Source organism: Nelumbo lutea, chromosome 2 (genome assembly GCF_056320005.1).
Source record: "Nelumbo lutea isolate HS-2025 chromosome 2, American lotus-T2T, whole genome shotgun sequence".
NCBI lineage: Eukaryota > Viridiplantae > Streptophyta > Magnoliopsida > Proteales > Nelumbonaceae > Nelumbo > Nelumbo lutea.
The window spans coordinates 56039575-56064691 of NC_142685.1; the positions used below are offsets into that span (position 1 = coordinate 56039575).

At 35.6% G+C, this 25117-nt stretch overlaps 1 protein-coding gene across 3 annotated transcripts in view; it reads right to left on the bottom strand.

Moving 5' to 3' along the window:
• The window catches only part of LOC148870855 (ABC transporter G family member 28-like), a 139195-nt gene that overhangs the window by 66126 nt on the left and 47952 nt on the right, over nt 1-25117 (bottom strand). For all 3 annotated transcript variants that reach the window (XM_088973785.1, XM_088973784.1, XM_088973786.1), the window contains one exon: nt 11677-11750. In XM_088973785.1, coding sequence (XP_088829911.1) covers nt 11677-11750 — 74 coding nt within the window. The remainder of the gene's footprint in view (nt 1-11676; nt 11751-25117) is intronic.

Consider the following 25117-nt stretch of genomic DNA (forward strand, 5'->3'; position numbering starts at 1 on the left):
CCTGTCGCCAGTATTGGGGGGGGGATCAAGTAGAGGTGTAAATCGGATCGTGTTGGGCCAGCACAACACGACCCACATGCAGTGCAGGTCGAGCCATGGTGCCTTTCTCCCCGGGATAATTTAGGGGGTCGGTTCGGCACAACCCACGACCCGAGCCGTGCCATGGGTCGAGCCTTGGGCCAGGCCAGACCGCGGACCAGGCCAATCTATGAGAGGTCCATTTAAAAAAAATGAAAAAAGATGTTTAAATTTTTAATTCATATGATTTTTGATGTATAAAATTGTTTATATATACAATTAGACCTATTCATGGGTCAGGTAGTTTAACGGCCCAGCCCAGCCTAACCCATTATTTTTCATGCTTGGACAAAATTTCAGGCCTGTGGACTTGAGCTCGGGCTTTCTCAAATAAGCCCGGCCCAGGCCCGAGTACGGCCCGATACTATTACATATATAAAAAAGTACTTATATCAAATATGCTTCTTAAATTATTAACAAATATCAATTTACTATTAGGAAATATAAATTAATTTATTAATTTATTGAATTATTACTAAATTAATAAAATATTAGTTTATAAAAGTATACTGAAAATAAGACATTTTGTGTACAGATCGGGCTTCGAGCTCGGGCTCGGGCTCGAGCTTCGAGCTTTATATAAGGGCTGCGCTCGGGCTTGCATGGTTTCTGTTGATAAAGAGGCATGTATTAATTATAAAACTATGATTTTTTATAAATTAAAATTTTTATTTAATCCTAGTCTAGTATAAAAATATATGTAACATTTCTATATTATAATATAAAATTTGTTATTTAAATATTATATAATAATATTTACCATATATGCATATAACATTCAAGTTGAGCTTATTAGGGATTGTTTAGCTCGAGCCCAATCTGCTAAAGCCATCATTGGACTCCAAAAGTTTGATACCGAATTAGACTTCGAATCTGATTGTCCTTGATAATGTGTGGGCATGGTGCATATCTTAGCAAGACCTAACTCAAAAGAAAATAGTTGCTTGAGCCTACAAATTTATAGATCTAATCGAGTTAGGTTAAGTTATAAACAATTCGTTACTTTTTATTGTTAGCTATTAAAATATTGTAATTACTAAATAACTATATTTATTTAAAATACAGTAACTTTTGAAAACTATCATAATTTCAGAAATATTGCTAATTTCTTGGCTAAAACTAATTAAATGTAATTTTCTGGTAATTAAATATAACTTTTTGGTAATTAAATGTATTTTTCTACTATTTATAGCTTAAATTATATTTACTGTTAATTACAGTTTAAAAATAATTACTGTTAATTATATTACTATTAATAATTAAAATACATCATTTTTTCATTATTATTCAGTATTTTTTGAAAAAAATACAACTAATTTAAATTTTTATTACTTTAAATAAGCTTTAGGTTTTTCAGATTTTTAATTAATTTTTGGTGTTTTTTCATTATTACTCAGTAATTTTTGCATATGAGTATTTTTCAACAATTCTCAGTATTTTCAGCATTTATTTTTGCATATTAGTCATTACAAAATTAATTTGCATTTGCTTTCAGTAAAAATAAATTAAATAACTAAATAAATACCATAGTTAATAAAAAATACAGATAATTTTCAATATTTTTCAATAATTTCTGGCTTGGGTATTTTTTAATAATGAAATACTATTAATTGTACTTTTTAATTATTTTCTGTAAATACCCTTATTCATATAAAATATTATTAATTTTCAATATTTGTTAATTATTTTTAGTATTTTAATTATGTTTATGTTTTTCAGAATTTTCTGGATTTTTAATTAATTGTTGGTATTTTTTCACTATTGATCAGTATTTTTGCAATAAAATACTGTTAATAAAATAGGTTCTGCATTTTAAATTTTTATCATTTTTAATGAGTTCATTATGCACAATAAAGGTCTCAACTAATAAATATTATTAATTAATTAAAAATGCATTAATACAAAGTTATCTAATAATATTATTAAAACTATCAATTAATATTTTTACATTTAAATTTCTTATTTTTAATTAATTGTTGGTATTTTTTCATTTATATTCAACAATTTTTGCAATAAAATACTGTTAATAAAATGGATTCTGCATTTTAAATTTTCATTAATTGTTATCATTTTAATGAGTTCATTATGCACAATAAAGTTCTTAACTCATAACTTATCTAATAATATTATTAAAACTATCAATTAATATTTTTATATGAGTTTCTTATTTTTATTGGCATTTATTAGGTTTGATTTTTAAGTGGAGTTGAAACACATTTTTAAGATTTACTAAGTTTGTTAATATTTATTTTTAGTGAAAGTTTAGCGGATTTTTAAATTAATATTTTTTTTATTAATTAACCTCAACCTATTTATATTATTACTACTCTCTCTCTCTCTCTCTCTCTCTTTTAAATGCAATAATAACATGCATTAAAATAAGAGGCAATGGGAAACCCAAAAGCCTCTCTAATAGTGTGTAGCTTTATTAATCTAATCAATATAACCAATGATTACTGTTTTATAATTTTAAAACAAAAGAAAATAAGAAAAAATGCAAAAAATAGATAAATAGCTTCTCTCAAAGGACAGACACGCTGACATGGACAGACTAATTTTAATATATATATATATAAATATCGATTACCTCTTACTAATGGGGGTAATTTTGTTAACCCATGTAAGTTTGTTGCCCTAATATAAATAACATTTTGAAGGTTTGGAAAGAAGCTGCCACCCTATTTTCTAATCTTCTTCTTCCTCCATCAAAACCAGAATTCAAACATGGTATCAGAGCTGTAATCTGCTCTGCTTCTACTCGTCTACTCTCTCCTTCATCTCCTCCTTTTTTCTTACGCCACTTTTTTATTGTTGGAACAACAAAGAGGGAGTGCTATTTCTGGTCGTGGCGAACTGAAGTAGTTTCCAGTTTTTTTTCCTGGGAAAAATCTCCAAGGAGGCCCAGAAAAACAGCTGTATGCCCAAGTGAGGCAAGAAACTGTGGAGTAGACCTAGTTAACAGGTCTAGCTGCTGGACCATAAGGAGTATCAGTCCAAGGGATTATTGTTCTAGCCACTGGACTGTAAGTAGCATCAGTCCAGGAGATTCGGGTGCTGCCTAACTCAGTTTTCTGAGGTTTTGGCAAAGAGAAGTAGTATTTCACCATCAGTCGAAGAGATTTGGGTGCTTCCTAACTCAGTTTTCTGAGCTTTTGGCAAAGAGAAGTAGTATTTCACCATCAGTCTAAGAGATTTGAGTGCTTCCTAACTCAGTTTTCTGAGTTTCAGCAAAGAGAAGTATTATTTGACCTGTTCTACACTCAAATAACAGTCTTTGGTGAGCTCGGTATGTCTTCCAACATAAGTGAAGTCTCATCCAGAAGTTTCAGGACAGTAGACAAATGTTGTTCATCTTGGGAATCTCATTGTACAGATTAGTAATGTGAAACTAGATGAATATAACTACAAGGAATGGGTCATTTCAGCAAGATGGTCTACAGTCAGCCATGGGCTGCAAGGTTACATTGATGGGAATATGGACATATTATCATTCCTGAATGTCCTACCCGGCCAGCTAAGAGGAATGGTTCAAGTTCTAAAAAGAGTCAACATAAGGCTTTCAAGACAACAATTGAAGGTGCAAAGAGAGGGAGTGCTACTTCAGCAGGAAAGTATGAAAATTCTGGAGCTCTTACAAAAGAAAGAATGCAGCAGCTAGTACCCTCAGCTATTTCTTCTGCATTTTCAGCCATCGATCTTTTTGGTGAGTCATCCTATTATTGTTTCTCTCCTAGTCATTTATGGATCATTGATTCCAGTGCCTCTAAACCATATGACGGGCACACACTGGTCAGTCCATTAAACCCAAATATTTGAATAAACATATTATTACTGCTAACGGAGAGAAATTGGACATCATTGGATGCAATGATTTGTCTTTGCCTACATTTGTTAATTCCTGCTTTCATCTTCCTAAAATTTTATTTGTTCTTAAACTCACAACAAATCTGATTTCAGTCGGTCAACTAGTTGAGGATGGTAACATTGTTTCCTTTTCCCATGATGGTTGTTTGATACAGGACCAGCGTACTAGGACAGTGAAAGGGAAGGGGCGTAGACTAGGTCGACTATTTGCCTTGGAATTTGAAAAGACACCAGGGCCTTCTTCCACATTCTGTTTGCTTACTACTACCCCTAGTTCTGAACTTGTTTGCAGAAATAATTTGTGGCATAGGCGACTTGGTCATCCCTATGCAAATAAACTTGAGTCTTTGTTTCCTGATGGACTTTTGTCGTCTAAAGTTATTTCCTTTAATAATGTTGATAAAGCTTGTATTTCTTGTTGCTTGAGTAAGAGCTATGTTTTACCCTTTCCCTCTACTGCTGAGCATGCTTTTGATCCCTTTAAACTAGTACATAGTGATGCTTTATCATCTCCGATTGTTTCAAGGATGGGATATAAATATTTTGTTAAATTTATTGATGATTGTACTCGTTTTACCTGGATATACTTTTTGAGAAATAAATCTGAAGTTTTTTCTACCTTTAGATCTTTCTTAGACAAGATCAAAAACCAATTTGATGCAAACATATGGGTTCTTCATTCAGACTCGAGGGGTGAATACTTTGATGGAGACTTTCAAAACTTTTTGAGAGACAATGGAATTCAATCCCATAGATCTTGTCCTAGCACTCCACAACAAAATGGAGTGGTAGAGCGTAAGAATAGGCATATACTGAGAATAGTTCGGACCCTTCTTCATGATTCCCATGCTCCTACTTCATTTTGGGTGGAGGCAGTCAACATTGCTGTGTATCTTATTAACACTCTTCCTTCATTTGTCTTGCATAATACCTCTCCTTTTCAAAGCTTGTTTCATCATTCACCTAATTTTTCTGTTCTTCATGTCTTTGGTTGTGTATGCTTCGTTCACCTTCCACCACATGAGTGCTCAAAGCTTACTCCCCAATCATCAATGTGTGCTTTTGTGGGATATAGCCCTGATCATAAGGGCTTCCTCTGCTATGATCCCCAATCTTGTCGGGTTCATGTGTCCTGCAATGTCATCTTCCTTGAAAACATTTCTTTTTTTGCCTACACTGCTAAGTTACCTGCCACTTCCATTTCGATGCTTTATTCTTTTGATTCACCTCCTATTCCAGAATTGCTCTGTGTCTTTTTTAGGAAGAGGCTAGCTGCTCCGGCTTCTATCACTCTGCCCCCTTCATCACCAAAAGTTGATCCATCATCTCTAGCCACTAGTTCCTCTTCTCTTGATCCTGTAAGTATTGCTTGCACCAATCCATGATCCCCAACTATCCTCTGATCCCCAACTTTCCGTCGAAAGAAATTTGGTGTAGACCAGTCCCCCCAAAAATTATGGCTTTTTGTTGGGAAGTTTTCCATGGGAAAGTAAAAACTTTAGACAACCTACAAAAGAGAAGACCTTTTCTCTGTAATTCTCCTAATTGGTGTATCCTCTGTAGAGCTCATGGTGAGGATTGTTACCATCTATTAGTATCTTGTCCCTTTTCTGCAGACCTTTGGGCTTGGCTACTTTCGTTGTTTGGGGGTAGTTGGAGTCTACCAGCAGAAGTTCACATGCTCTTCAACCATTCTACCTTTTATTGGCCTACAAAAATAGGGAGAATTATTTGGAGATGTGCTCGTGCTGCCTTGACTTGGACTCTTTGGGAAGAAAGGAATCTCAGAATTTTTCAAGATAAGGAAAGGAACAGCCAAGATTTGAAAGACTGTGTGTTAAACAGGGCAATACATTGGCTGAAGACCTTGGAAATCTTTCGTCAATTCTCCTTTAATGACATTTGGAGAAATTGGTTAGCAGTAGCAAGGTGCTCATCTTTAAAGGCCAAATCAATTACAAGCTGGTCTCCTCCACCTGAAGGCTCAATTAAGTTGAACTTTGATGGAAGCAGCATGGGTAATCCAGGATTATCCGGAATGGGGGGTGCTTTGAGAAATGAGAAGGGAGAGATTTTGTTGCTCTATTCAGGACCTTTGGGAATTGGGAATTCCATCAAGGCAGAGCTTTTAGCTGTTGTACAAGGGGTCCAATTTGCAAACCAGCTGGGGGTACAACAACTAATAATTGAGGGGGATTCCAAAGTGGTGGTGGGTTGGTTGAAAAATTCTGAAGAGGCTATGTGGCAATACAAGAATGAAATGAAGAAATTTAGTTGGTTGACAAGGAATATGTTGGTCGCTGAACAGTGGGTGGGGAGATCAGCAAATACCTTGTCAGATGTGTTAGCTAAGCAAGGGGTAAATAAGGAAGAATTATTTTGGGCTCAGTTGTGATTCTTGTTTTTCTTTCCTAGTTTACTTGTAAGTTTCAAGGAGGGGCTGCAGCTCACGCCTCTCACTGGGATGATGTATGAACTCACTCTAATTTGCTTCTGAATCAATAAACTTCTATTATTCATCAAAAAAACTATCCTCTGATCTCCCTTTACGTCGTTCATCTAGTGTTTCTCGCCCTCTTGACCGCAAACCATAGCTCCTTCCTTGTTGTTTTGTTTGTCACAAATATTCCCACATCACACTAGAAGGCTATGGCTGTCCCGCATTGGAAAGAAGCCATGGATATTGAGCTCCAAGCTCTTATTGATAATGATACTTGGGGCATGGTTCCTGTTCCTCCAGATGCCTCTCTAATTGGAAGAAAGTGGGTATATTCAGTGAAACTTAACTCTGACGAGAGCCTTGATAGATACAAGGCTCGTCTGGTGGCACAAAGGCATAAGCGGAAGTATGGGATAGATTATGATGAGACATTTGCTCTCGTAGCTAAGATGGGCATAGTTCATTTGTTGCTGGCCATATCTGCATCAAAACACTGGGAGATTCATTAGATGGATGTCAAAAATGCTTTCTTACACAGGGATCTCAATGAAACTATTTATATGAAACCTCCACCGGGATACTATGATGGCTCTCCCTTGGTATGTCGACTTAAAAAAGTCCTTGTATGGTCTTAAACAAGCCCCTAGAGCATGGTTTGAGAAATTTTGTTTAGGGATCACAGATGCAAGATTTACTCGGAGTTCCTCAGATTATTCACTGTTCATGTCGAAACACCCCCGAGGAATTACACTATTACTTCTGTATGTGGATGACACTATCATTACCAATGATGACAATCATAGCATTTCTTCTTTGAAGCGGCTTCTTAATTAGTTCTTCAAGATGAAAGACCTTGGTCATCTTACTTATTTCTTGGGGCTAGAAGTCACTTATTCTTCCTGTGGGTATTTTGTTAATCAACACAAGTATGCAATGGATCTTGTGAAATCTACAAACCTGAGTGATGACAAACAAGTTGACACACCTCTTGAGATGAATCTGAAACTTTTGAAGGATGATGGGTACCCCATAGCGGATGCTACTCTTAATCGACAACTTGTTGGTAGCCTTATCTACCTTATTATGACATGTTCGGATATTTCTTATGTTGTCCAAGTGGTTAGTCAGTTTGTCTCTTCTCCTTAACCACACATGATTGCAGTTCTTCATATTATCCGATACATTCGTGGAACACTTTCACATGGCATCTTCTTTTCTGCATCTACTCCACTTAGCCTATCTGCTTATGTAGACGCTAATTGGGTAGGATGTCGATCCACTACTAGCTGGTGTGTCTTTCTTGGTGATTCTCTCATATCCTAGAAGTGTAAAAAGCAACATATTGTCTCCAAGTCCTCTACTCAGGCTGAGTCTAGGGCTATGTCCTCTGTCTGTAGTGAGATAATATGGCTAAGAGCCCTCCTCGATAACCTTGGTACCTCCTTAGCATCTCCAGTTCTGATTTATGCTAACAATGTAAGTGCTACCAAGATTGCATCCAACCCAATCTTCCATGAGTGGACCAAACATGTAGAGATTGATTGCCACTTCATCAAAGATCAATTTTCTATTGGACACATCTTTGCCACACTCGTGCTCATCACTAGTTTCTAGTTGGCAAACTGATGCTTGTACCTTGGCATTAGTTTGAGTGGGGTGTAGAGACTGATTTATGTCACTTGGCAGCACCCTTTTATGATGTATCTTATGTACATTATTCTTCCTTTGTTTTAGTCTTTCTTGTAGAGCCACAACTGTCCTTTCCATAATTATGTACTAATAGGGAGAAGGAAGCTCTATTAGTCATAAGAATGAAGCTCTATTAAGAAAATGGCTATGGAGATGGCCTCTAGAGAGAAGAAGGTCATGGCATGAGGTGGTGGATATTATCCATTAGGGGGGTGACCATTAGCCAATATTTTCACAAGCTATTTGAGACCGGCTCATGAAAAGCTCGATATGGCTCAATCCAAGGTTTAAAATGTCGATGTCGATGGAAATGTCGCTTACCAAAATATAGGACATATATCGGAAATGTCAAGGGAAATATTGTAAAAATTAGAGACATTGTGGAAATATTATGAAATATGTGGAAATATAGAAAGATATTTTGTAAAATGATAAAAGAAGCATGAATACATATTTCTAGACTATTATCTTATTCCCAACCATTATATAAAGCTAAGAAACTAAGATCAATAACAAATTAGTAAATGGCGATTTACTAATTTATTATGCATTTTGATGTTTTTACAAGGTTATCTGATATTTTCTTTTCTTATCTTTAATTCTGATTTATTATAAATTCTAATATATTTATTTCACACTAGTAAATAGAAATACATTTATTCTGATTTTTTAAATATTAAAGTTATAATACATTATGTTTTACTATAAATTTAATAAACTGATTCTCCTTTTTTGTAGTATTAAGATTATGATAAATTCTGATTTCTTATAAAACTTAATGAATTTATTATAATTTTTAGTACTAAATTTATAATAAATTATGATTTAGTACAAAATTTATTAAATTTATTCTGACTTTTTATATTAAATGTAGAATATGATTTATTATAAAATTTAATAAACATTTTCTGATTTTAATAAATATTTTAAAAAATACTAACTAGTTAATATTTTATTACTTGAAAAATATTTTATGTTTTATGTTATAAAGTAATTAATTTATTCTTTTGTTTTTATATCTTGTTAATTCTTTTTTATAAATATTTTGTTTGAAATATTAAATAGAAATTATTAATGGAAATATTATTTATGTACAGTAGTCAACAACTTGTCGAAATTAGTTGACATCTTGTCGACATTAGTCAACATCCTATCGACATAATAGGAAAAACTGCATTTTTTTTGGTTATTTGGACCGATTTGGTCGACATTTCCGAAATATAGGAAATGTCGACCGAAATAATGTAATTTTTATATTACCATCCATTTTCATGTCGGTGAGCCTCGACATCGACATATGTTGGGCGACATTAGCGACATTTGGCAACATTTGAAACCATGGCTCAATCTAAACTGAGTTTCAAGCCGAGCTCGAGCCCAATAAAGCTCGGCTCGTAAGGCTCACGTGCCTACTTGAGCTTTTACATATATGTATACATACACATACGCATATCTATACACACACACCACACACACACACACACACACACACACACACACACACATATATATATATATATATATATATATATATATATATATATATATATATACATAGAGAAAATAATATATAAATAAAAAACAAAAATAAAACATTATATTATAATATTTTATTTTTTATAAATAATAATAATAACATCTATTTTTATAACTCTTAATTTTTTATATGTCAAATAAAAAATATTTTTTTATATGTAGAATTTTTTATTTTGTAAAACATTTAGCTCATAGTCAAGCTCGAGCTTATGAGCTTTTGACTCAAGCTGAAATCGAGCTCAAGTATCTAGCTTGAATCAGGCTCGAGCCTCATACTTTATAGGTGAGCCAAGCTTGAATAGCTAGATAACTCGGCTTGAATCCACCCCTAGAATCCATGGTTGCTTGATGAATGGTTTGGATGTCGGGGTATCTTGTCAAGCTACTCTCACTACATCTTGGAAGGATATTCATGGTATTATGCCCTATTTCCTCGATTTAATCAGGTATAAAGCTTGCTTTGGTTTTTCTGTTTGATTCTGGGAAGATACTTGGGTGGGTAACAAAACCCTCAAAGATCTTTTCCCTCTCTTTACTCTCTATCACTGTAAAAAAAAAAAAGTCAATCTCCAAGTTTATCACTTCGTCGGTTCTTCTTTTGTCTTTAAATTGGGACTTTGGTTTTCGTAGGGGGTTAACGGATGTTGAAACTGCTTGTGTTTCTGAGTTGTTATTGTTGCTTGAATCTGTTTGCTTGGATCCTTCTAAACCTGACACCAGAATTTGGACCCTTACCCTAAAAGGCACCTTTACTTCTGCTTCCTTTTTCAAATACCTCAGCTCCAACTCTACCCCTTGGATGTTCCTGGTGCAAGAAGTGTGGGTTAGACCTATACCCCCCCCCCAAAAAAAAAAGTTGTTTTTTGCTGGGAAGTTCACTATAGTAAGATTAATACTTTGGAAAACCTGCAAAAGAAGAAACCTTACTTATGTCTATCCCCTAATTGGTGTTTTCTTTGTAAAGCTTAGAATGACAATTGTTACCACTTACTAATATCCACCTTTTGCTGCAACTTTATGGAATTAGATATTTGATTTGTTTGGATGTAGGTGGAACCTGCCATCTAATGTAAGTATGCTATTTAACCCATCTACTTTTGGGTGGCACACGAGAAAAGGGAGAACTATGTGGAAATGCATTAGAGTTGCTCTCCTGTGGACCATTAGGGAAGAAATAAATTCCAGAATCTTCCTAGGAAAGGAAAGAAGTCTCTCTGAAGTGAACAAATGCACTTTGACAAGGGCAATATTTTGGTTGAAAACATTAAACAGTTTTGCTGGTTACTTTTGATGATCTTTGGAGGAATTGGCTAGAAGTGGGAAAAAAGAGTTGTAGATTGGACACGTCCCCCCCAAGGGTGCATTAAACTGAACTTTGATGGAAGCAGCCAGGGTAACCCAGAACCTTCAGGTATAGGAGGGATCGTAAGGAATAAAGACAGAAATATCATTTCCTTATTTTAAGGACCAGTGGGAGTGGGTGACTCCACAAGGGCACAAGTACTAGCTGTTTTTCAAGGAATCCAGATTGCAAACCAGCTTGGGGTGGATCACTTAATAATTGAAGGTGATTCTCAAGTGGTTGTGGTTGTGGGGTGGCTCTTGAACCCAGAGTCTGTTACATGGGATTATAGAGATCTGTTAAAAAAAAGTGAAATGGTAGCAATATGAGAGTTAGTGTTCAATGGGTGGCCAGATCAGCTAATGTTGTAGCTGATTCATTAGCCAAACAAGGGGCTTTTTAGGATTGTCTTTATTGGGCTACTTTGTGACTTGTTCTAATTGAGTCTGAAAAAACTGTATTTAATTTCTTAGGAGAGGTTGCACCTTGTGAGACATGCCTCTCCTTGGGATGCTTGTAACTTTCACATTTTCTGATTAATAAATTTCTTCACTCATTCATAAAAAAAAAAACAAAAACAAAAATGCAGGTCATGTAGGAAACTTTGCTACCTGACCATATTTTTCTTCATATTTATATGATATGTCTGCGTCTATGTATGTCAATGATCTCTTTTTTGATTTAAGAAGAGAATCATTTACAGTAAGTGGAACAAGAAAACACTTACAATTAGCATGATACCGTATGCATGGATATTTTGATTTGCAGTATTTAAATCACAACTAGTCAACTTGAAGCACCCTGCAAGATGGTAATTATAGGTCAAATCCTAGTTAGAACTACAAACACATTTAGCTCCAATATGACTTTTGTATTAAAATAACTATAAGAGAGTGAGAATCCCTCGGCGTATACAAAAAGAGCCTATATATGTACAGAAGCATTTACATTCAACTCATATGCTAAAAGTAAATAAAATATAAATTAAATATGCTTCATATTGAAGGAGACATCAACAAAACAAAGCATATGGGCAGCTATCAGTAGTTAAGTATGAACATCAAGACTTGGGGGATGTTTGATAATCGCTGAAGTTGCTGAATTGAATGACTTATTTATTTGTATTTTAGTGAACAAAATATTATATAAAAAATTACTTTAAGTAATCAACTAAGCTTCTGCTTCAGCCTTTTTTTTATGAAATTAACAGAAATTTGCACCCTGAACTTTCCTAACAGGCACTAGGTGCAGTACAAGCTACAAAGAAACAAAAACAGAGCTGACCATACTTAATAAAAACCTCAAAAATCATATTAGAACAGTGCCCCTGGACTTGGCATCTCTCAATCACACCCCTATCTAGCAACACCTGCCCTGGCTAAACTGTCAGCTAGGGAATTAGTAGGATCTGGGAATTCACCTGAATGAGCAATTCAGACTTCTATAAAAAAAAAGGCTTCCCTAACCAATTGCTTCATTAAGGAGTTCACAACCTCCTTAGTAATTTATTCACTAGGACTCAAAACAATAAGTCATTCAGTTCAGCCATTTCATCCATTTCATTTGTTATCATAGAATATTCTCTAAAATCATGGGCTCATATCTTTTTCTATTTTTCATATATTTATATATGGAACTTCATAATTTCTTCTCTTTCTTTTTTTTCATTGTTAATGATAAACTTCATTGATATCAAAAAAATGCCATGTACAGTTGTGTCCCTCTTGTTAGGGGCCTTCACCTAACCTTCCCTTTACCATTATACAAATTTTACATATTAGTTTTCATTTCTTACCCTCCAATAGTTGTTCCCTGTTATCCCCTTGTTTTGCAATTGAGCCAGCTATACAATTTGCTGATCTAGACACCCTAGAACTGAAAAAACCATTTCCCTTGCTATTTTCTGGATTTCTCTCAATGTATGTCCATGTTGCCATGTTCTTTGGGCATCATTTTTTAGCCAAGCCACTATAGTTTAGGAATCTGCTTTTCATCATTGTAATCAAATCTGATACGGTGAGGCACATTTTAGGGTACGCACCTCGCCTAGGTCCTAGGCACAGGCACATACCTTTCGAAAGGCACACGCCTGGTGCACCTAGGTATGTGCCTAATGCGCCTTGCGCCTCAGCCCAGGCATGCGTCTTTTTAAAATTTCATGCTTTTTTTGAACCTAGTGGCTGGGGAGCCCCCGAACTCCCAACCATGCCCCTCGAGGCAAGCCCAAACAAGTCCATCTTAGGGTCTTAAATTCTTAGATCTCACATAAAAAATAATGTTTTGATAACTTTAATTACCTCATTCATTCATTCTAATGTTGTTCATTCATTCATCCATTCTAATAAAATATCTCCTTAAAAGGCAATTAAAGTTTTAAAATCATTATTTTTTATGTGAGACTTAAGAATTTAAGACCCTAACATGGACTTGCTTGGGCTTGCCTCAAGGGGCGTGGTACAAAGGCAGCTTGTAGAATCAGGAATGCAATATGTTTACATCACATTAGCTACTTGAAGTAATGCAATTGAGGATAAAGAGATTGTGGGTTTTACATGCTTGAAAAATTCTTTATATGTTTGACTTCATTTTTAAATTTTCATTTGAATATGCTTTACATGTTATGTTTATGTATTCTAATTTTAAATAATAGGTTTTTTAAAACATTTATTTTAAAATTTAAGTTTATATTTTTTTTATTAATATTATGTATAATATTTTTTACTTTTTGCATTTTTGAATTTTCCAACATTTTTTATTTTCTAACATTTTTTTAATGTTTACGCCTTGATTCAAAAAGGCACAAATCTCACCTTGCACCTTGCACCTCAGGCACAAATTGCCCCTTGCGCTTTTAAAACATTGATGTCAATCATTCCTAACTTGTTACATAACTCGTTACGGTGCAAGACATTTCAACCTATTGTAAATACATCAGTTAATCTTAGAGCTAGCATAAGGAGTACACACTTCACCCCTATCAAATTCCTCCATTACGAAATGCTTATCCACTTCAGTACATTTTGTTTGGTCACGCAGCATTGGATTAGCAGCTATGTTGATAACAGCCTTATTATTACAATAGAATAGCATGGGGCTATGAACTATGAACCCAATCTCTTCTAGAAGATTCTTAATGCACAAGACTTATGCCACTCCATGAGCCATAGTTGAATAAAACGGCTCTTTAACCTACATATGATGGAAAATAAACTCAATATATGATCTTAAATAACATAAATAAATCATTTTCCAGTAAGAACATTAAAACAAGTGTCCCTTGACAAAGCTAAATATAAACAAAAAATAGTAGAGCACTAAAAATGAATTTATTTGAATTGTAATGAATTGCAGGAATAGTATTGTTGTAATATTTACAATTATTGACACAATGGCATATTAGTCATTTTACATTTTATGTCACCCTTTTAAAGTAAAGAGAGTGGGAAGCCACTAGCCACTCAATATTCTTTTTCTAACTTTTCTGCCCATTCTTCTCTCTGCCTTCTCCCTCTTTTAATGGTATGAAAGCAGGGACTGATCATTCCTCTCTCCAAAAACTTACATTTTTAATTGAAGACTTCAAGAGGACAACTCAGTGTGATCTGAACTTTTTCTTTCTGCCTTTTTCTCTTTTCCCTTCGGTCATGGCACCAAGGCATATATATTTTGTGGTGAACCGGTTAGGTGTACTGGTGGTTTAAAGGTCTTTTGAAGTCTCAGTGATGTTCTTCTTGGATCATGTGATCAATCAATGGTAGTAGAGGTATGTGACAACTGCAGTTTAGTATACCAAGCAATCAAACAATGCTATTTTTCCCTTGGGTGTGTAGTGAATGTCTGTTTGGTCTGTAGGGAAGGTGTGGTTGATTTTTTTTTTTTGGATCAATAAATAATTTATTAAACAAAAGTTTCAAGCTAATACAAACATCCCTTTGAGAAGCTTGAGCTGTGATATCTTCCAAAAAAGTAGTTAAAAATACAAACAAAAGATTACAACTGAGCCCAATAAAAATAATTGTTATTTTCCCCTTGCTTGGCTAAACAATCAGCCATGCATTTGCTGATCTCCCCACCCATTGTATTCTTAATTTCATATTTCATGTTAACCACTTGAATTTCTTGATTTCAGTCTTATAGCACTAGATGACAGTGTTCGGGTCCTTCAACCAACCACCCCACTATGACCTTTGGAACCCCCCTTCAATTAGTAGGTGCTCCACACCTAGCTGGATTGCAAACTGTATTCTTTGTATTGCAGCTAATAAATCAGCCCTAATAAGGTCCCCAACTCCCACAAGACCTGATAAAAAGGATAAGGCATTACCATCCTTGTTTCTCAAAACTCCTACTCCAAATGGGGCTGGATTACCTTGACTACTCCCATTAAAGTTCATCTTTAAATATACTTTAAGAGGAGGTGCCCAAATTACGTTTACTCTATCCTTTTTGCAAGAGCAACTTGCCACTATAGACCAATTCCTCCAAACATCATCAAAAGAAAATTGGTGCAAGAACATATCCAGGTTTCTAACCAATGTATTGCCCTATTCATCACACAATCCTTTATTTTTGTTGGCTGCTCTCCCTCTCTTGGAATATTCTTGCATTCCTTTCTTACCATATGGTCCAAATCAAGAATGCCCTTGCACATCTCCACATAGTCCTTCATCTTTTTTTAGGCTAGGCAAAGGTAGAAGGGTAAATTAGCATGATTTTCTCTTTTGGAAGAATCCACCTACACCCAAACAACGAGAAAAGCCAATCCAAAATTTCTGCAATAAATGAACAAGCAATTAGTAGGTGGTAACAGTTCTCAACATCAGACTTCAAAAGAATACACCAATTAGGAGAAATACACAAGAAAGATCTTCTCTTTTGCAAGTTATTCTGTGTTAAATTTCCCATTGAGTGAAGAGGGGTTCTTTGTTTTGGGCTTAATTGTAACTTTGTTTTTTTGACTTTCGGTGGGAGAGTTAAGAGATCTTATCCCCCCTGCCCCTTTCCATACTTAAATCTTATTGTTTTAATGAAACTTACCTGTTATTGATTAAAAACAAAAAAATTCCCTTACACCAAAAAAAAAAAAAACAAAGAGTATGATCTTTTTAGTTAGCCCATCAGCCATGGAGTTGGCACACCCTTTGTCAATTACTTAAATTTCCTCTTTTCATAACTGTAGTTACAGAAACCAGTTATTTCTGCTTTCAAGTTTCAACCAGCGCACCACCAACTTAGAATCTCCTTCTATAACCAATTTTCTAATGTTCAGCTCCTTAGCTCTTTGTACTCCTTCGAAAGCCACCATAATTTCAGCCCGAAGAGAACCACCAACTCCAATTGGTCCAGAAAAAAGAGCAATTACATTCATTTCCTCATTCCTTAGTATTTCCCCCGACGCCTGAAGGCCCTGGATTTACAACAACACTTCCATCAAAATTCAGATTGGTAAAGCCAGTGGGAAGAGGGGGGTCCAAGTATGTAAAAATGTTTCCTTAGCCGGAACTGAGCTTGCAATTTCCTTTCAATTTCTTGGCAGGTCATCCATTGAAAATTCTTTAAACAACTCCAAGGACTTGAGCTAGTGTACCACTCTAATGTGAATCACCTCCAGGATATTTTGTAGGCTTCTCTCCTTATCTGGAAAAAAAGCCGATTTCCTTTCTTCCCAAATGGTCCAACAAACCGCAGTCCTTACACACCTCCACACAATTCTCCCCCTTTTCTTTGGCCAACTGAACAACGTAGGGACAAACAATCTTTGCATGTCCAGTGGAAGAGTCCACCTACACCCAAACAAAGAAGAAAAAACAATCCCAAATACATTTAGCAAAATGGCAGGAGATTAATAAGTGGTAGACAAACCTTATTAAGAGAGTATGGACAAAGAATCAATGTTCTCATCCCTTAACCCTCAACGAAACCGAAAATCCCAACCAAAGGAATTACAAGAGGGGAGAGTGGTTTTGAAACAACCTCTTTTTATTCAAAGAAATAGAGTACAAGGAGGGGAAACGTTCCTTTAAAGCAGAGTCTTCAACCCAAATGTCCTCCCAAAGAAGAACAAAGTTCCCTATTTTCATAACTCCCCTTGATGGACTTAACTATTTGGAGTGGTCCAAGGGAGTAAAGTTGTTCATTGGGGGGAGAGGGAAACTAGGCTACTTGGATAGGGATATTGTTGAACCTAAGAAGGGTACAACCCATGCTAAGTGGATCCAGGAGAATTACATGATTATGTCCTAGCTTATGTCCATTCAGCTTTCCTTGAGGAAAAAACTTAATGTGGGCAGACATCTTAAGGAGATCTAGGATCAAGCTTTGGCTACATATGCAAAGCAAAGAAGCCATGCTCGAGGGTATTAGTTGTTGGCAAAATCTACTGCATGTAAGTAGGGAAACCACAACCTTTAAGCTTACTTTTCTGATCCAGATTCTGTGGAAGAAATTGAATCATTACTAGTCAATTGATTGGGTTGCATAATTTGCCCAACTAGAAGGTAGGCCATAAATATCATAACAGAAATTAATTGCATGCCCATCCAGACTGCTAGGCAGTTTCAAGGGCCACCACAACCTCCCCTTGGCTCTAGGCTATCACCATGTCCAACTCCCATAATTGGAGGAGCATGACCTCCCTCTGTTACCATGCCCACCCAATGTGTCAAGGAAACTATCTATAGTCTAGAAAATTTCAGCCAAGGGAGATCATTACTCCCTAGGATCTGGACACAACCGATTCATATTCAGCCTTAAGCCCTAACAAAAACTGAGCAATAACCAATAGTTGTTGTTACACCTTTCACCTTTAAATAAACAATAAGGGGCTGGTATACATTTAATTCATTTTGAAGAATTTGAAAGGACAGCATAAGAGTTCTCAATACTTTGTCATGTTCAGTTGCATCAAAAGAACTGCAAATGGATTTACCTGATCTTTTAGCAAAACAAGGGGTGGAAAGTAATCAATTATTTTGGGCACAATTGTAATAGCATATTTCCTTGTGGAGAGTAAAGAAAAGTTTATCTTTCCCAATCTTGTAATTATCTTTTTATAATTATAATGAAATTTTTTTATTGAACAAAAAAAGTTAAATGCTAATTTTAGGGTCCATGTTGTTCCACAGCCATGTCATAATCTGGACATTTTCTTGGACCCACTATAGCCAAAAAATGGCTAGGATCTAGGGACGTCTGTGCATTTGGGGTAAGTGGTAAATCAAGACCCAACAACTCGGAATTGACACATGCAGCAACCACAACTTCTAGAGCATAAACGCACCATCTGAATTGTGGCACCATAAAACTGATGTGAAGAACCCACTTGGACTGGTTATATGAACCATTTTTGAACCTGCAAACTCTGTTCACCATAGCCCCTCTTTCAAATATCAAGTAGAGGGTCTTCAGACCGCCATGTGGTCACTCGAGTGACTACCCAATCTGCTGAATCACTGGGCTTCTCAGACCTGGTTTTTTATGAGAACTAAGATATCATATCTCAGAAGAAGAAATTGAAAGCAAAGAGAAGAAAAGAATAGGAGAATCAGATAGCCACCAACTTCTAGTGCTCTGATGCCATGTAAATATGGCTCAGATTAGATAGAACAGAAACAGAAAATAAAGAGATAGCTAGAGATCACAGGTAGGAGAAAAGTGTTCTAATATTCTCCTATTCAGTGGGAAGTAAAACCAGTGCCACCTAGAAGGCATGTGGTATGTATAGATTCCTTTTTTACCAGCAAGAATTTTAAAAATTTTATTAAGCTCAGTCTGGTTAGACAAAGGAAACAGTTCCAGTCCCCACAAGTTACAAATGTTACAATAGCGCTCAAAACAACTGTTGCCCATAAACCCCTTGTTTTGCTAGAGTATCATCCATCCCATTTGCAGTTCTTATTACCCAATTGAATGTAATGTCCAGCTTCTGTGCGATGCTCTATATTTCCCTAAACTCATGCATATAGATCCATGGCATGAGCTGTTTATTCCTGACCCAAGAAATAATCAGCTTTGAATCTCCCTCTACTTCCAATTGCTGAAAATCTGATTGCTTAGCAAGTCTGAAGCTTTGCAGCAGAGCACCATCAGTTCAGCCTTTAGTGAATCTCCCAACTCCAAAGGTCCTGAAACATAGCCAATACTTTCCCTGTACAATCTCTAAATACTCCTCCAATAGTTTCCATGCCAGTGCTTCCATGGAGCTCCCATCAAAATTTAGTTTTACTTTATATCTGCTGCGGGTGACCACTCCATAATTATCTTTTCCTTTTTATTTAGAGGAAAATGTCACTTCAGTTGATGCCCATATGATGTCATTCACTTAGAAGTCTTTGAGTATATCAACTGTCCTTATTCAATGAGCTGCTCTGATTTTTATAACTACACAAATTTCCCCTTTCAATCTACTTTTCTTATTAAAACTCCTATTTCTTTCCTCCCAAACAGTCCACACTACAGAAGCCCGAATTGCTTTCTACATAATTCTTCCTCTCTTTCTTTGTTGTCATAGGAAACTTGGGCTGAATAGGATCACTACATCCTGTGGAGATATCTACCCGCAACCAAAAAGAGAACAACAGAATTCCCAAATACCAAGTACGAAAGAAAATAAAGCAACAAATGAGAAAGGATTCACCACTTGCAAGGCAAAGGAAACATATGCGAGGTGAGGGCATTTATTTGGCCTTACTTTTTTTATCAGCAAAGTAATTTTATTTATAATACTTAAAGCAGATTACAAGTGTTTTAGCTACTCTGTATTATAGAGTACATCAGAATACAATTTGCCCCACATTACAAGGATCCTCATCTCTTCGTTTTGCTACTATCAGCTATAGCTTTGACCAAAATAAAGTGGACCTGTCAACACCTTGTTTTTCTAGGGTATCTGCCAATCTATTTGCTGTCCTTTTAACCCAACCAAATTTAGAGCAAAGGCTCTTCGCAAGAAGATCAATCTCCCTGAATTCAAATCTATATTTCCAGGGCACTGAGTTTATTTGCATAGCCAAAGAGATGACAAAGAGCAAGTCCCCTTCTACTTCCAACTCTCTAACATCTAATTGTACTGCTAATTTCAAGCCTTAACAGCGCCATAATTTCTGTCTAAACTGAGTCTCTTTAACCAATTGGTCCTGAGAATAAAGCCACAGATTCTCCAAGATGATTTCTAAAGACTCCCCCTGTACCTTCCCTCCTGGGGTTTCTAAAGGAGCTACCATCATAGTTCAGCTTCAATTTATTTATCTCTGGAGGTTTCCAATCCATGTTGATAATCTCCTTATGTGTATCCAATGTGCAACTTCCTTACATTCCCTTATTATTTCATTTGTTGAGACATCTTTGAATATTTCAATTTTTTTACCCAATGTGCAGATCTGACTTTTATGGTTTCAATCACTTCCTCCTTAGATTTACTTTTCTCATTGAAAATCCTTTGATTTCATTCCTCCCAGATGCCAGATGGTCCATACCACAGCTGCTCTTGTTACCCTCCACAAACATCGTCTCCCTTTTCTTGTTGCCTCAAGAAGTTAGAGTTGAACAACCTAACCACAACTTGTGGGGGGCCTGGGGGCTCATTTACAACCAAAGAGTAAGGAGAAGTATTCCCAAATGCAAGAAACAAAAGAGCAGGAGATTAATGAGTAAGGGTCTCACCACTAGCCATACAAAGGATACAAACATGAGGAGGGAGGCATTTATTTAGCCTTCTTTTTTGTAGCATGTCACAGGTGTTAAATCTTTCTAAGGAACACTTCCCAACAATGAGTTTGCATCTTAGGAGGAATTGGTTACGCCAAATTTCTTTGACCGGGAAATCTTTCACAAGTTTTGAGGAGATAAGAAGGTTAAAAAAAAGAAGCACAAGAGAAGAGGCCTTTGAGGGAGGGAGACCAAACTCTATTGTCCAAAGAATTTTGATATAAGAACACCTTTCCAAGTTTGAAAGTAGGAGAACTAAGGAATCACATTCATTGTCCCTCAAACCCCTTTTGAAACCAAAATCCCAATTTAAACCAAGTTCTGAGGACCAATGTTTTAAAACGCGGAGGCGTGACGTGAGGCATTCCACTACCTAGAGGCGTGAGGCGTAAGCCTCCCGAATACAAGGAGGCATAAGAGGAGGGGGATTAGGAGGAGGATGAAGAGTAAGGGGAATCTCATTTTTCTTAATTTTTAATAAAAATATTTTATATTAAAAAGAATAAAGATGCATAACATTAGTTGAAAAGGGGGTCTTGTCAAACCACTTCCTTTCACCTTATCCTTTCTTCCCTTCCATTCCCTTTTCTTTTCTTTCCTTTTCTCTTTTTTTCTTCTCCTTCTTTTTCTTTTCCTTTCCTTTCCTTTTTTTCTTTTTTCTTTTTTTTTCTGTCTTTATATAAGATGCACATGAGAAGCATGAGGCATATGCCTCTAGCACGCCTCATGAAAAAAGCGCAAGCGCCTCTGGCATACGCCTCAGGGCGTTTTGGGAGCGCCTTGCTTGGACGCCTCCCACGCCTTTTAAAACACTGCTGAGGACAAGCCAAACCTAGCAACGGGTTCAGATTTAAAGTTTAATAATGAGTAGAGTATAGGGGATTTCAGTTTTAAGGGGTAATTCCCCCGGCCAAAGGTCTTCCTAGTATAGGACTTTGTTCCCACAACCCACATGAAATTAAGAAAAGTTGGTAGTACCTCAAAATTTAGGAATTTGACTCTACATGAGGTGTTAGTTTTGCATCCTCGCCATTGCCCACTACACCATGGATGCTTTCAATGACCTTGTGCCACAACCTATTTCCTTCCAATGGAAACCTCCAAAGCGATTTACTTAGGAGAGTTGTATTTGTCATAATTAGATTTCCTATGCCTAATCCTCCATGTTCCTTAGATTTACACACCTATTACCATTTTACCATATGGTCTTTACTTTCATCTCCCAGCTCCCACAATAAGTCTCATTGTTTTTTCTAGCTGCCTTGCAATTTTTATCATTATCCTAGAAGTGGATAGGTAGAGTGGATTTGATTAAGGTGGCTCTTCCCCCCATAGAGATTTATCTCCTTTTCCACATGGCTAATTTTCTAGTAAATCTTTCAACTATTGGTTGCCAAAAGCTATCTGTTCTCGGGTTCCCCCAAGAGGCATGCCAAGATAATCTAGGGGCCAGCTTTTTACCTCACAACGTAGTATTCCCGCTAGCAAGCTAATATCTACCTCTTGTAAATTGGCTCCTACCACACAGCTCTTTTCCCAAATGACTTTTGTAGAGAGACTGGGTCGAATGGGTCTTAGTCTCTTTCTTTTTATTTAGTTATGTTTACATTTATGTTTTCAAGTAGTGGGCCTTAGTTATAGGCCTTTTTTTTTTGTCTTTTTTATTGTTGTTTTAGTGTTGGCTGCCCTATTAAGGGTATTCATGGAATTGTACTGAGATTACAATTAAAAGAATAAAAGATATATTTGGGGGCTCAAGAGAGGGATCAAACTCTATGTTCTCTCTTTACTTCTTCATTATCTCACCTTCTTCCTAAAGCTTTTGCTGAAACTTTTCTTTCTTTCTCTCTTTTTCTATTTTTATTTTATTTTCTGAATTATTACACGTGTGTTCTGCAACTTGGTACCAGAGCAGGTTCCTACCTTCAACATCTTCCTCAATTTTGGCCCATACACAATGTGTATGGAGAACTGATCGGGCAATTAATTAGTAGCTTATGTAGCCTAGTTGGGAGGGATTTTGGAGATTTTCATCGCTAATTAAAGCCCAAGCAGGTTCTTGGAGATGTTTTTTTTCAGAAAAACATAGATAATTGGAGAAACTTTGTTACGGTCAAGGATTAATGTATCGGTATCGGGTATCGTATCGGACCACATGGATACAAATACAAATATGAATACACTTTGGAAACACATGGAAATGTATATTCTAATGGCATTTGTGAATAAATATATTACAATTAATATAGCAGGATGCATAGAAATCATACAACTTTGGAAAAACATGGAAACACTTGGATATTTGGGAAATGCATATAAATTCCATAAATATATTAATAACATTATATTTTAGGTTAAAATAGTCAAAATTAATGTATAACCACATAGGAAATGTATATTATAACGCTATTGGTGAAAAACTTTATTACAATTAATATAGTAGGATGCATAGAAATCACACATTTTTATTGATAATGTATCAATCCAGAGTCCTAGAACATATCATATAAATTTTTACAAATTAATACATGCACAAAGGTATTACTTATTTTCTATTGAAGTTCATGTCACAAAACATATGCAACTATTATATGTAATTATTATATCAATTATATTTTATTCTTCTATTTTTAGTTTTTAACATTAAGAAAAAAATCAACTAAAAATTAATTATCAAATGTTTGGTAAACAATAATTTTTTTATTTTGAAAACAATAAAAATGTTATTATAAATGTAATTAAAATATCAATTAATAATTTTTAAAAGAATATATAACCTTAACTTAAAATATTTCAGATATACTAAAATTTCTAAAATGCATATCATATACAAATTTAAATTTTTAAATATTAAAATACTTATTTCATTCTTAAAATTTTTATTTTTATAATTTTATGAAATAAAAAATCATTTTTTGATATAAAAGTAGATTAGTGGATTTGACAAATTCAATATACAATATATTCTCAAGTATTTTGTAAACAATATATTTATTTTTGTAAATAATAAATTTATTTTATTTAAAGAAAATTAAAATATTAATTAATAATTTATAAACATTTTAAGATACATATCACATTCGAATTTATAAGTTTTAAGTACTAAAATAAATATTTTGTAAACAATACTTTTATTTGTTAGACTATATGTCGGGATTAAAATAGATAAAACTTTATTTTATTTAACTTATTATCATAAGGTAATTGTTGTCTCAGTGGATTACCGATGTGTATAAGTCATGCGTTGGGTGATTTGGGTTCAAATCACACCAGCTGCACTTTTTTAAATTAGATGCGTGAAAGTGTGAAATGCAAATCACATGGTTATCAGACGAATCACGCATGTATCACTCTGTATCAGTGCATATCAACCAATACAACGCGATACAATCCAGTATGGATGTGTATTGCTCCAATACCGACAATTCAAGGGATACGGGCTTAATCATAGCGTTGCATGTATCCCTCATAACCGATACTCATTCGATATGCCCCATATCAAATGTATCGTGTCAATATTTTAATCCTTGGTTATGGGTTCTAGAGACACTTTGGACTTGGAGGGTTTGTGGAAACTTTGTTAGGGGTAATGACCATTGTAAAGTTGAATGGAACTAATTATTTGACCTAGTCCCAGTCTATAAAAACACATGTATAGCAAGGGAAATGGGGTTATTTCACCAGGAGAAGAAGAAACCTGCGGAGGATGATCCTACCAATGAAAGGTGGATGTAGGAAAATTACACAGTAGTGGGCTGGTTAGTAAACTCCATGCAGCCACATATTAGTCAGCACTACTTATGGATGGAAATTGCAAAGGAAGTGTAGGACAATGTCACGAAGACCTATTCTCCAAAACTAAACGTTGCCCAAGACAACAAATTGAAGAATGATGTGAATAACCTAAGATAGGGGTAGAAAGCCCTAGCCGCCTAATTCTCCATGTTGAAATCTCTTTGGCAGGAGATCGATTTGATGGAGACTATTGTTTGGGGGTGTACAAAGGATGCTAAAAGCCTGAAACACATAAGAAGTTGGTGTAGACTCACCGGACTTAACCTAGAGTATGATATTGTGGGGCAGAATGTTTTGGCAAAGGATGAGGTGACTTTGTCTCATGCTTATGCTATAGTGAGCAGTGAGGAGAGCAGAAGATAGGTTCAGTTTGTAGAAACACAAGTTGATCACTATGTTAATGTCGGGATGAAGCCGAAGGTCAATACTAGGAAGAAAGTTGTTGTTTGTGAGTACTGCAAGAAGCCTAAACATACTAAAGACACCTATTGGAAGTCGCATCCAGAGCTTATGCCTACCCGACTTGAGAATGGAAATAATGGAAAAAGGATTGAGAGTGGGAAAGGTGGAAATGCAAATGTAGCCACCTCCTCATAGGGTGAACAAGGGCAAAGTGTTGAGAAGTCAATGGGAAAGCAACTTGCAACCACCAAGGCTGAGTATGAAAA